The following is a 13,547-nucleotide window of genomic DNA, read 5'->3' on the forward strand; positions in this document are numbered from 1 at the left end:
TGGTGCTGTTTGAACACTGGAGCTCAGTGGACTTGTGGTTCACACTTAGCAAGACTTTAAATGACCTTGTGCTTTGACTGATCCTTCCTCAAACATTGCTCTGCTCTATTTGACCCATGTGGTTTACACAGCTTATGATTTACCTTTTAGACCCAAAAACTCTTGCTTTTCTGAGCTGTTTACAGTTTAAGTCGGAGTCGGCAATTGTTTGTAGCTCGGGGTGTTAGGGGCTGCTTTAACAGAGCTTGGCGCTGAGCAGGTGCTTCCAGCATGGCCTGTGTCCCCAGAACGGCAGCTGCAGTTACCACTTCGGTCCCCCTGATCCCCACAGTGCTGCTGCCACCCAAAACCCCTATCTGCTAGAGCTTTACTGAAGTCCTCTAGCTTCATGGGCCAGATCCAGCCTGTGGGCCATAAGTTGTTGACCCTTGTTTAAGCAAATGTCTTCTATTCCAGGCTTGATATTAATTTGGCAACAAGCCCTTAGTGAATTTTCAAAACCTTTTAAATAAAGAGCAGGCAGGTGAAATAGTATTACCACCCCCCTAGGCAAAGTCTGTAAACCCAATTTTTCACCAGAATCTGGAAAAACATAACTTTGAGTGGAGCTCCCATCTAAAATTCCTTAAAACAGAAAGGTCATTTAAATAGCTCTGCTCAAGGCTTGAGGCAAGTTTTGCAAGTGAAGATCAAATGCTACATGAAGCTGTGTTTTTTTTTTTCTCTTGTATTAGCCCTCACTCTCTGGTTTTAACTCTTGGACACTTGTACTCTTACCAGACCTTGGTATGTACTTCCTAGAACCACTTTCTCTGTGAAAACAAAGCCTTGAGGTAAGCAGCATATTTTTTGGCTTCATGGCAGACAGAGCAGATGGTGTTTCGGCACTTTTGTTTTAGTGCAGGGTTCTGAAGCTCACTGACTTGAAGTGGTGAAATGTTTCGAATGGTTTGAATGGCCTTACCATTTCTACCAGTCAGCAGCACAGACGATGAAGAGAGAGTAACTGACTCTGCTCTTCTAACACGGTAGCACTGAAGCAGATGCCTCCTTGCTGCCGAGTGAGATGTTTTACTTAAAAACAACTGCTGTGGCAGATGTACCTTGCTCATAAGTGTCAGTTCTGTTTGCATGTTCCAATCTCATGGACTAGGAAACATGGGATCAGTCCCGCTGGTAAAGCTAGATCCCCCAAGGTTGGGGGATAAAGTTAGTACTTGTAAAGTGGAAGCTGTTTGGTAGTTCTGTGTCTTAGGGCTTTTGCTGGCCCCTTGTTGGGTCCAAAAAGCAATCTTCCCCCTCCCCCCACAATGAATACTCTGATGTCTGGGGGCTTCTTTTGCCTTCCTCTGAGGCAGTGAGATGTTACCACAGTTAAGCTTGTGTGTGTAGGGGGGGTTGAGTGGGTGCACTGATGCTTCTGATGGTACTTGGCAAACTCAAAAGTTTGACTAGGGGTCTTATGACATGGGGGTCACACTGAATACTTAATTTTGATTCAGGAAGGAATTTTTGCTCTAGGTCAGATTGGCATGAATTATGGGGTGGGGAGAGGGAGGGGATTGCAGTGGTAACTTTGGGGGATCATATCCTTTGTCTGTGAATGTAGGGGACTGTATTTGATGGAATCATCCTCCTGAACTTCTAGGTATCAGTCCCTAGGGTATACCCTCAAGGGAGGTTGCAAGATGGGGTGCAGCTTCATTTAAAAAGACTTGTACTTTGCAGACCAAATAAGTTAAAGTTCCGCTGATAAAAACATTGGCTCTTTCTAGGTAATTGGCCCACAGCATATACTAAATTTTTAGCACTATCACTTCAGGTCATGGCACAAACCAGTATGTTCCATAGAATTGCAATCTCAAGAGGTTTTTCTGCAAGACTGGAAGAGCCGGATACAACTAAATGGAAAGAGAGGTGGTGGGGCGGGGGAGCACAAGGGTTGCATCAAAGCACATTCTTCCCTTGATCACTTCTAATTCAAGGTACTCCCAAAGTACCAGATGGTACATCAGATAAAGGAGTGTCTTCTGTAAACCCCAGAACAGTAGAATGCAATAACCAGGGGAAAGTAGCTTGCATACTCTAAAGACCTGTTCAATGTTTGCTCAGCTTTTGTTGGCTTCCTTGCAGGAATTGACTACAAGACCACTACTATCTTGCTGGATGGCAGAAGGGTCAAGTTGGAACTCTGGTGAGTTGTGTTACTAAACTACCTTGGCAGCCGGCCCAGAATGTCTTGGAACATTATTGTTGAAGCCTCCAACTGGAGAGAGATGATAGCTTCCTCTTGAAAACATGTTTGGATTCATTTGTAATGGTGCAAAACAATGGTGCTTGTGTTTTTGGCCCCACCGGCCAGATAAGGCTCCATGCCGCTCCCACTTGGACAGGATCGGACTCTGGGGACTGCATGCTACCCTTACCCAGTCTCCTTGCACTGGAATCAGGGCACAGACCACAAGGCTCCCCACAAATCCATAGGGAGCCCCATGGACTAGATGAGATGGCATCAAGGACCAAATCTGGCCTGCAGTCCAGGGGTTGAGCGTCCCTTGTATGCAAGAGATGCTGGCCTACTCCTGGTTTCCTTCTGGAATAACCCAGTGACCTTGCATATCTGAAGAGCAAGCAGACATATGCCTACCCCATATACTGTTTTGCTATGGTCCAAGGCAGAACACCATTAATGTTACTGTTTACTTTCAAGATGATATGCATTATCTTTAGGAAAAATGTATTGTAGTGCTTTGTTGTTAATGTGTTTCCATGCCTCATGGAGTGGTGTTAATCTATAGCATTTCTTCGTCTTAAATTCTGTGAACTACTTGGTAAAGCCATTTTGTCTTGCAGACCAAGTTCCACCCCCCTGCTGCCCTCTGTCTCCCTCTGCTTTGCTTTCCATGCCTAATTCTGTGTGCTATGGGTGGCCCGTAGTCTACACTTTAAGAGCTATTGCTCAAATGCCATATGTTCATCCCACATCATACTTGTACTCAGTAACCAAAGCTCCCTGTTCCCCACCATGGCCCCATGTAACTTCCCCTCCAGCACACTAGTGTCTATTCCTAGACAGGCTTCCCTCTCTGGAAAATCCAATTTAACTGGCTTCACACATCTCTTGGGAAGAACTGCAAAGGGAGAACAGCAGCAGTATTCATACAAAATTGCTTTTGTTAATTGAAATAACTCTGCATGGTCTTTATCTGTACAAATGTCCAGTTCCTATTTGAATATTAAGTTCTTGGCTTTGGTGACTTGCCAGGGTAGCATGTTCAACGCTTGAATTCAAATTTTCCTTTTACTCTCCCTACTCATTTAATAGGATATCATCTCATTCTTGTGGTAGGAGAGGGGGAAGATAGAAATATCGCCTCTTCCTTCTCTAGACCAGGCATGGCCAACCTGGACACAGGTGCCACAAGTAGCACGGGCAGTTTGTATGCATGTGGTACGTGGCAGATTTGGGAGGGGACAGGGAACGTAGCAGCAGATTAGGGCAAGGAGCAGAAAGAAGAGAACAGAGAACAAATCAGGCATGAGAAAATATTGGAATAGCGCTCGTAGGGTGCAGAGCTAATTCATGGCCTGCCTGCCTGCCAAATAAGTTGGCCCTACTGCTCTAGACTGTTCATTACATTCTGTCCTTTTATTGTGTCCTCTCTTTCTCTGATAAAGTAGATAATCCTAATCTTAATCTCCTTTGAGTTTTCCAGGTCATTGATCAATCTCATTATCCTTCCCTGTCCCTGCTCCAGTGCCATGTTTGTTTGTTTTTGATGGGTGGGGTTTGTGTAGTATACCAGAGAAAGCCACCTCACCCTTTTATGCTAAGGGAATATAATCTCCACATTAGCACTTTCCCATTCCTTGTGCAAACTAGCAGTATGTTTTGTGCCCCCCCCCCTCCAGTTAGCTGTTAAAAATGATTCCTTGGTCCCATAATATGCCACTCAAAGCTTAAATTTGAAGGCAGGGCTGTCCTGAAACATAAAGCACCTCTGACTTTCACATCAGATGCATAATAAAGTCAATCTGAAACTCTTGGAAACTTGATCTGGGGTGATCATACTTCCCAGTGCCTGTCGTTGACCTGGGAGGAGCACATTGTCAAACGTACACAGTGGGGATGGAAGACGACATAACATGCTCTTTGGTTAGCCTGACCTCAACTTGCAGTTCAGTAGGCACAGCTTAGATCAGCATGCTGCGCTTCATGTAATCTTGCAGATGTCCGGTTGAATGTTGATGTGCTGTTAATGTAATGTCAGGTTTAAATAGTCTTAAAAGAATTACCTAAATTAATAAATAAGGCATTCACGCAGCTAGTGTCCATAATATGCACCCTGATGTGCCTCTCCTGCTACAGACCATGTTGTACTTCCAGAGCATACTATATAGCATCAAGAATATCAAGGTACAGGGTGACCACTGAAGGTTATATGTAAAGGTGTCTACTGTCACAAGAGGTCAGTTCCAGTTTACAAGAGCCTCTGAACTCATGAGGTCAAGAAGAATATTCAATTTGTGAAAAAGGCTAGAGAAAGGGGCTCCTGTTGCTATTAATTCCAGCTCTCTGCCTCTCCACTAGATCCTGGATAGCGTTGTCTCATCAGAAGTGTAATGACCAGGTATCCTGGTTTTCTGTGTTTTTAAAAATCGCAAATTCTCCAATTAGAACCCCTCAAATCCATTTTTTCCATGATTAAAATGAAACACCGCTGTGTGTATATATCTAGGCATCGGCTGAACACATTGTTTTATTGATATATTTACAACTTTTAAAGCAGTTTGGAAGCCTACCAGTGCCTCAGTCTGTCTGATGAAACAAATTCTAAATACCTTTTCGCATTTGATTTTGGGTTTTTTATCATGGAAAAATAGAGCTCTACTTGCCCCTTTGGCTCACCAGGACACAGGTCCAGCTGCAGTTTTTTTTTTTTTTTCTGTTTCCCTTCCCTACTCATTGCTTTTTGGTGCTGAGTAGCCCTAGTATGCCAGTGCCCTGCCCCATGCTATTGCTCCTCACTCCCAACACCTCCCCTCCTCGCCCACTGGAGGGGACCTCCAGCTGCCAAGGCTATAGGGCCAGGGACCTGGGTCCACAGCCCCCTACCCCTACTCCTGCCCTCCCCCTGCAGTACCTGAGCCCTGGCTGCCAACTGTGGGAGGCAGCAGCTCCTGAAGCAGAACAGTGTGAAGCCTGGCTCCCCCTCTCCTGCAGGTGACAGCCAGAGCACAGCCTGTGATTGTGGGGGTGAGGATATAGGCTGCCTGCTATGGGCTTAGGACTCCCCACCCTGCTGTCCTCCCCGTAGGGGCCTCCACAGCCCAGCAGACAGGACCTGGCATGGCAGGGCAGAGTGAGTTGGGGGGGCTCAGTGCTGCTGCCAGGAGCCCTGTGCTGCCGTAGCAAGGTGCTTCCTGCCCACCTGGCAGCAGGTCAGGGCACAGTTCTGTGCCACCACCCCTGCTGCTGCCGCCGGACAGGCAGGGAGTGCCACACCATGGTGGTGCAGAGCTCCCAGGGACAGCACTGAGCTTCCCTGCCATACTGGGTCCTGCGCATTGGGCTATGGGGGCCCCTGGGGGGAAGGCAGCAGGGCAGGGAGCCCCTAGCCTGCATCTTCCCCCACCCCACAGCCAAATCTGAGGGGGAGGCATGTGCCCCCCCATCTTACCTCCAGGAGTCTGTGCAGCAGTATGGAGCTGCCCTCCACAAAAGTCACCCTCAGCTCTGTCTCATTCCCTGCCTGGGCCTCAAACTCCAGGCTCCACTGACCATCCCCAACCCTGCCCAGCTCCTTTCCTCCCTTGCTGTGGGGTCCTCAGTCCCTCCCCCCTCCATCCACTTGCATGCAGGAACTGTGCTCATGCTGCCTTCCTTCCACATGCATGTGTGCCCCCTGCTTGATTGCCCTTCTGCTCCCCCCAGACCCTTTGCAGGCTGCAACTCTGTCAGCCTGCAAGGGGAAACCCTCTGTTTCCCGTATTTTTCTCCTTAAAATGAGAAGATCTGGGTTTTAGCACATTTTTCTATGGTGAATAGAAAACCTGGATCCCCTGGTAATAACCGTAGGAAGTAACCTTTATGGTATGTATGGGTTCTAACCTGAAGTTGATCTTTCTCTGGGGTAAAGGCTTAAATTCAAGCTCTTTGGGAAATAGCTTGTAAAGCAGCAGGAAGGTACTGTGCATAGTGCAGAGATCCACACTGAGGACTCATTTATAGGTCAACACTGGTATCCCATTAGCATCATCTATGGGAATGAAATGTGTAGGGATTCTTTAGACTTTGGGATTTGATACATTTTTCTGTTCCAGGGACACATCTGGCCAGGGACGGTTCTGCACCATTTTCAGATCCTACTCCAGAGGTGCTCAGGTAAGTGCTGTGAACTGAATCTTTTGGGACTCTGCCTAATTATCAGATCTTCCGAAGGATGGGAAACAAACTAATACTAGGAGATACCACTCAGTATCTTCCCGTTTTGTTTTCTAATGTCCTGTCTTTGCCTTTTTTGACCAACCAACAGAGGGATGAGCAGGTATTTACTTATGTAGTGCAACACAACAGAATGCTATTTTACTGGGTTGTAAATTTTATATATGGGCTGAAGTAAGCATTATCTGGAACACGGGTCAGTTTTTTGCCTTGTCTCTGGAATGAGCTTATGATAAAGTTCAGGTTCTTGGTTGACAGCTAATGTGATGAGCCTCAACTTTCCCAGAAAACATCAGCTTTCCCAGGAAAATTCTTACAGCTCATACCACCCACAAACCAGTTACACAAAATGGGCCCATCTGGGTATATCTGAGCTGGTTTTAAAACGGGGGGGTGTTATTCAGATTTGAAAATGGATTCTTTAACCCGTGGAGTAAGAAGTCAGAATTTGAGGTGCTGCTTTAGGTCCAAGCAGAAAGCATAATGTAACTTTCGCAACTTGCTTATGTTGGAGAGAGCTCCGAGCTCCAACTCTTCCCACCTCTCTAAATAGTCTTCACTAGGTATTACAGCAAAATGGCATCACTACTATAATCTCCGATAAAGTAACAGAACTTCAACAGCATAGTGTCCCCCTAAGCCAAATAAACTAGCCTGCTTGCTTGTGACACTGGGATGGGGAAATGAGCTCTGTCTTCATAGCATTTCTTTTCCTTTAGATTTTTTTTTCTCGCTGAGAACTAGCTTCTGTCCAAGACTTGTTGACTGGACCGGAGGACCCAGAAATGATGTAGGGCTTTAGTCTGTGAAGTTCTGCTATATACAGCTTGCCTATCCAGGTGGGAAAATCATCATGTTTTCTGTCCTCAGGACTTCTTGTATATTCTTGTGGGCTCTAGACAGAGATCACTTGCCACAAGGGTATACTGCCTATACCTCCTCCAGTGCTGTATTTAGTCTTGTATACACACACCTCTGGTGTTTTGTGGGCAGTTCTCTGGAACACCCCTTTGGCTGCGGCCAGTGTCATGGTTCTCTTGTCCACATGAGCAACAGAAGCTTTAAATGCTGTGTGTATCATACCACACATCTGAGACTTGACTGTCAGCAAAGCATGTGGAGTCAAGATAATTTGGTTCCATACAGGTTATGAATAGAGCTAGCAGAGTGGTGCCATTTGGTGTTGTGATGAGCAAGTGAAAGAATTGATCTAGGTTAACCTTTTTGTATCCCTGAGACCACACTAGTTAGATGTACAGAGAAACTCCTGGCAGATGCAAGTGACTGATCACAAACTGAGTAGGAACTTGGTGATAAGTCTGTCTTGGAAGCCTCCCTGGGAGATTCCCTTATAGTATTGATATGGTTGGAGAAAGTCTTAAATAAGAAAAAAAAAAATCTGCATCAAGACTTCCTTTCCCCTGCCACAAGTCCTCTCATTCAGCCCAGCCTCCAAGCTCTGGAAGACTGATCTGAATATGGGGGGGGAGGGGAGTCTTTCATTTCTAGCTCCTTACCGTGGGCCCAGATTGTCCATTGATCACACCCCAGGGCTGCTGACCCTTGTACTGCTATAAACCTCAACTTGGATGGTTTGAAGTTTCTTCTGAAAAAGTTGCCAGAAACAGAAGGTTGCAGACTTGAGTCACAGATTAGCTCACTTCAGCTATTGGGCAGTGATGAACAGTTCTCTTCAGCTGAACTAAATAACCCCCATCTGACTCAGGGGATTATAGTGTTATGGAGACACTGGAATGCATGAGGGTGAGTGACAAAGCTCCTTTACTCTTTTCTTTTATCCTGTAGCAAAACCAGGCCAGTTTGCTATTTATTGTCTAAAGAAGTGAAGGCTGTTATCTGGACCTGAAGGAAAGCTGTACTAACTTAAGTGGCATAATTGTTGTGTAATCAAAAGGTGTTTAGGAACCCAGTAATAGAAATCTTATCAGTTAGAAGAACATTGGAGCTTAATTCCTATTTTGTGGTCTGTAACGCTGGGCTTATAACTTTTCTGTCAGCTAAGAATCTATGGGAATTGAGTATTTTACCTGCCTTTCCTCAAAATTAACAGTAAACCATGTTTGGAGGCAGTGTGGCCTGGACTAGAATAGGTGACTTCAGACAAGAACTCAGATGTCCTGATGCTGTTCTTGCATGTATAAGATCATCAAGATGCTCCCAGGTGTTTGTGGTGTCATTTCCTCCTCTGTGACGATCACATGGGATTACTATGTGTTTGTTTGCAAAACCATGCATCATCCTCTGGTTGTTAGAGTTGATCAAAAAGTGGCCGGCCAGTTGCCTGCCTTATGTTGCAGCACACTCCTAGTACTGTGTTCAGTATCCCATACCTTCCATTAAGTTCTCGGGTACTGCAAATAGCATCCCTTCCATAAGGGCTTCCTCATAACTAGGAACCTACCTCAATCACACTAGAAGTTCACAACACAGTGGTGCTTTTAATTTCACTTTTTTGTTGTGTGTACCCTCCCCAAGCTACTGAGTGGCCAAAAGGCAATTAATGGTGCCATTTTTGCCTCTTGGCCACTGAGGAGCAAGTGGGGAGTGCGGCACAAAGAGCAAAATTAAAGGCACCACTGCACCACGAACTTCCACCACAATTTAGCAGTTGAGTCCCTATATCTCCCCTGAACTCCATGCCAGGTTGTATGGTAGGAGAATTGTTTTTCTCTCATTGCTGGGTGAAAAGCTCCTGCAAGCAGAGGAGGCTTACTGTACAAGGAAGGAGTGAAACAGTAGTCATGCAGAGGAACACTTTTTCCCCCCCAAGGGTGCTTAAGTCGTGCTTTCACAAATGACTTGAGCACTTTAAGTCAGTGACTTTTTCAGCATCTAAATGCCTGTCTTTTTGAAGACAAGACTTGTACTCTTAAAAACTACCAAATACAGTCAAATGCACTGGAGAAGAACATTTCCAGTCTGTCAATTTCTGTTTGCACCTCCTGTTTCCTGTAGCACCTGTAGTTACTAAGTATTCAGGTGAAGGGTGTAACTTTAAAGAGCCTCTTGCCCTCCCTGTGTCTGGTGTGGGAAGGATCCATCTTGTGTAAATTGCAGTCTGCGCTTGTGCTGTGGTGTAGTCTTAGCTCTGTCACCTGCATTAAGCACCTCAGGGGCACTAAGCTGTGTTCTTTCTGAGTTGAGTTGGACCCAAATTCCTGCTTCTCTGGCAGGGAGCTCTATACAAAAGCAGTTCTGTAGTGCCCTTTGTCTGTGTTCCTCCTTCCATGAACTGTTTTGCTAAATTAATTTAAAAGCTGGAGGTGGGGAGGGAGGGGGGAACATTACTGAAACCTGTGTGAGCAGGTACTGTCAAGTGCAGATGGGCTTCAGGAATTCACACAGGCAAAATACTTCTGATTTGCACTCTAGTTTCCCAGGTGAATGGGATGGGAAGTATTTTTCTAGCAATGACTTCCTTGGCATGGAGCTGACACTTAGCACAATGAGAGCCAGCTCATTTAAGCAGGGTTTCATGTTGGCTTTCTGATCAGCTGTGGTCTAACAACAGTCACAGAGCACCAGTCTTTTCCTCCCACGTGCAGGAAGGGAAGTGGGAACTCTCTCCATGTTCATAGCATACAGCTTGCATGATGTTCACCTGGGACCTTCTGGTGGCTCTAACTATGAAGATAAGATTTTGTTTGCACTAATGAGCAGAAATTGCATCCTGTTAGGAAATGAGCAGTCCTTTAGAAATGCAAATCTCCATTTTGAAACTGTTTTTATTTTTAATATGTACACATGCAAATAAATACACAACACCCAAGGGCCTGACTTGCTACAAATGAACAGTTGGTTTCATTTCAGTAACCGTTGCTGGGTGCAAAAGGTGATGCTGGTATTCACTCCTGTTTGATTGCCCTTTCCAGTCTGCTCTCAGTTCTCAACTTTTCCTATTGCAGAGTTTACACTTCTCAATAATCTGTCTGGTCTGATGCTCTTAACTTGTTGCATGTAAGTCTGTAATTGTGAGAATGTGTAGCAATATTTTTTTTTTAATAGAACTGGAAGACTTATGCTCTTCTAGGGGCTGAGATAGGGGTAGGAGAGGAAAAAGGAGGTGGCGTTATCTTTCTCACCCTCACACATGCCAGTAACTAAACCTATTTCAACAGATGCTCTGGAGACTTGGCTGGCCAGGCAGCGTTTACATTGGCTGCAATACAAAGAGGTTCAAATGCTTTGTAAATTGTTCCAAACTGGTGTCCATAGTACACTTTAATAGGCATTAAAAGCCTACTCCAAGGAAAGTCTATAACAAATCCCAGTTGCAACCATGACACTAAAAAAAATATTGCTGAGCTCTGACCAGTAATAGCCTTTCTTTTATAGGCTGCTGCTTTAGCCAGTGGATAGTTTCCCAGTCTTCAGCAGAATAATGGCATCTTTGGTGCCTCTGCTAATCAGCACTGCCTGACTGCTTATTTAGTCACAGCAGATGCATCAGTTGTGCCAAGCACTTAAATCAAACCCAAGTCAAACAAAAGGGAAAAGAAGTAACCTCCCTAGCTGCAACATACTCCTGCAGCACTTAGTTGGCTGAATCTTTCCACTTGGTGTGAATCCATTTTCACCTGTGCCAGAGGAGGCCTGACTGGTGCCCTTCCAAAGCTGCCCCACCAACAGCTTTCTGGGAGCAGGGTTATTCATGAATTATGCACCCCAATCAGTCATGCTGTCAGGTAGCCTAAACAAATGGTGAGTCTTTGTGCCGTCTCTGCTTCCTTTACCTTGTAATCCTTGTACACACCTCTCTTTTTGGAAAAGTCTCAAGATTGTTCTCCAAGCCACAAAGCTCTTGTGTACTTACTGATGAAGTATTTCAGAAGCCCATAGCAGAAGTAATTTTGCTTTGGACTAATAGCCATAGGCCAACCCCGCTACCTTTTTTATTGAGTCTTCATAGATATTGACTCCTCCAAAAATGCCTACCCTAGTCCAATGCATCTGGTCTCTGTTGGATAATTTTCTTAGCATTGTGCTGGTGATGGGTATTTAAGCAGAGAAGCTGCGTGGCATTTCATCCTCAGAATGCAGACATGTGTGGAACAGGGCTCATAAGTGGGTTCAGCCTTGCTGTATATGTTATGATGGTGAGGTTAAGGGCAGTGCAGGATGGGAAGGAGGGATGACTGGGTAGTTAATGTACTACTTTAGGAAAAAAATCTACCACAGACTGCCTAGCAGTCAGCTTGGACAGATCATTTGGGCCATGTCTGCGGTGTAAACTCAGCCTAGTAGTGGTGCCCTTGAACGTTGTGCAGTGCTCTGTGTTGCTGTCTCCTAAGCTGGAAGGAAAGTAGCCCGAGCTATCTGATGTTTTGAACAGAGTCATTGGCACTGCTGATTGACAGTACCAGTTAGCCTGTCCAAGCAGTCCATGGATGTACCTACACTGCTTCTGCCTTAGAAGGATCCTCTTCTGGAGCAGAACAGCACATCTGAGAGCACTGCTGCCAGACATGGTAAGTTCACGCTACAGATGTGGCCTAAATTGCTGTATTCCTCAGTTTCCCCATTGCCATCTTGAAGTGGGGAAACTGAGGCATGTTAGCACGTCCATATATTGCAAGCTTGTTGTGGAACACAACTATGCATTCTGGAGATGCAGAGATACTTAAGAGCCAGCTAAGTACCTAAATGGAGAGACTTCTGTTTAGCAAGGACATGCGCATCATGAAGTTCTTATGTTTTTTATTTTTTTTTATATGGAATTTTAGGTCACTTTAAGAGTTTTCCTTTTACTGAATTTTAAAGCTTTGGAAAAGAGGTGTTTAGTCCAGCAGTGCCTAAACTTGGATTACCCCACAATCTGTAAAACAAGACCTGGCTTCTGTGTATGCAAGCATGTATATCTTTCACTGCCTACCCAGATGGGGAGAAAATAAGAGCTGTGTGAGTTTAAAAACCCACAAAACGCATCTTTTGCATATGTTGGGGAATAGAGGAAGAGTTTGGATGTTATGGGCAACCTCAACATGGTAACACGTGATCTTTAGAATGTTTCACTGGGAAATCTCATCTTTTTTGGTGTCTGTGTGTGTGTGGGGCTATATTAAGGTACTGTGGAGGCCTGTTTCTTCCTTGCCATCACAGCTTGTTGACTTGACCTTCCTCCTGCCAGTGAGAATCTGGTACTATCTTGCTGGTGACATACCATGCTGATGCAAAATGTTCCACTTTAAGGAGACCTTTGGCTGCATCTCCCAGAGAGCTTTAATACTGTATGCTCCTAAAACATGTTTCTGGCAGAAGCATCCTTGACCAATTAGACCTCATGATTGTTGGCTTGGGGAGTTTCTCAGTCCAGAAGTAAAAAAGGCAGCTGCATAATGTTTGTCTTCTAAATTGATTTGTAGCCTATTTAATTAAAAAGAAAAAAAAAATAGGCAGGAGTGTTTTTGTTTTCACTTCCTTTTATGAAGATTATTTTCGGCCAGAGACTAACTTCAGTCTGGATAAGCTCTTATGTCCTGCACCTTTCAGTAACACTGGCCAAAGATTTATTCTTGTAGTCTTGCAAATGAGATGGGGTAAAAATTATAGTGGAAGCTAAAATAAAGTTCAGGAGTGCATTGAAGGAGGATGCTGATTTTTCTGCCTTACTTGTCTGTCTTAGCACTAGATTCTTCATTGTGGGGGACTTCAGGAAAACCATTTCTTTTAATAAGGAGATTCTTTTTTGGTGTGTTTCTGCTTTGACCTATAAATTGTCCAAAAATCCTGCATGTTTATTTTGGGAATATTTAGTTCTTGCTTTCACCTGTTTTACTGCATGAATTAGTGGGGGACCAATAAATGAACTAGAGCAAAATAACTTTGCAAAATTATTGTGAAAGCTTCCCTGCTTACTGAGTCTCCACACACGAGCAGGAATGAAATCCTTTTTTCCTGCTCTTTATCTCAATAAAAATAATCATCAGGTGCCCTTCAAGCATGGTTTTTGTCCATGTTCAGGATGACAAAAGCAACCGGCTTGCATTACTTAACCACTTGTATGACCTCAGACTGGTGTGTGTGGTTGTGACTGTTTGCTGCTCTTGTGCAGGTGACAGATGCTCAGAACAAAAGGGCAGTG

The 13,547-nt window shown here is 44.8% G+C and overlaps 1 protein-coding gene across 1 annotated transcript in view; it reads left to right on the forward strand.

The window, feature by feature from the left end:
• The window catches only part of RAB40C (RAB40C, member RAS oncogene family), a 60,297-nt gene that overhangs the window by 34,695 nt on the left and 12,055 nt on the right, over window positions 1–13,547 (forward strand). Inside the window, exons 3-4 of the mRNA XM_090024049.1 lie at window positions 2,134–2,194; window positions 6,325–6,385. Of these exons, the coding sequence (XP_089880175.1) occupies window positions 2,134–2,194; window positions 6,325–6,385 (122 nt within the window). The remainder of the gene's footprint in view (window positions 1–2,133; window positions 2,195–6,324; window positions 6,386–13,547) is intronic.

This window comes from Crocodylus siamensis, chromosome 12, assembly GCF_052110815.1.
Source record: "Crocodylus siamensis isolate JL-2025a chromosome 12, ASM5211081v1, whole genome shotgun sequence".
NCBI lineage: Eukaryota > Metazoa > Chordata > Crocodylia > Crocodylidae > Crocodylus > Crocodylus siamensis.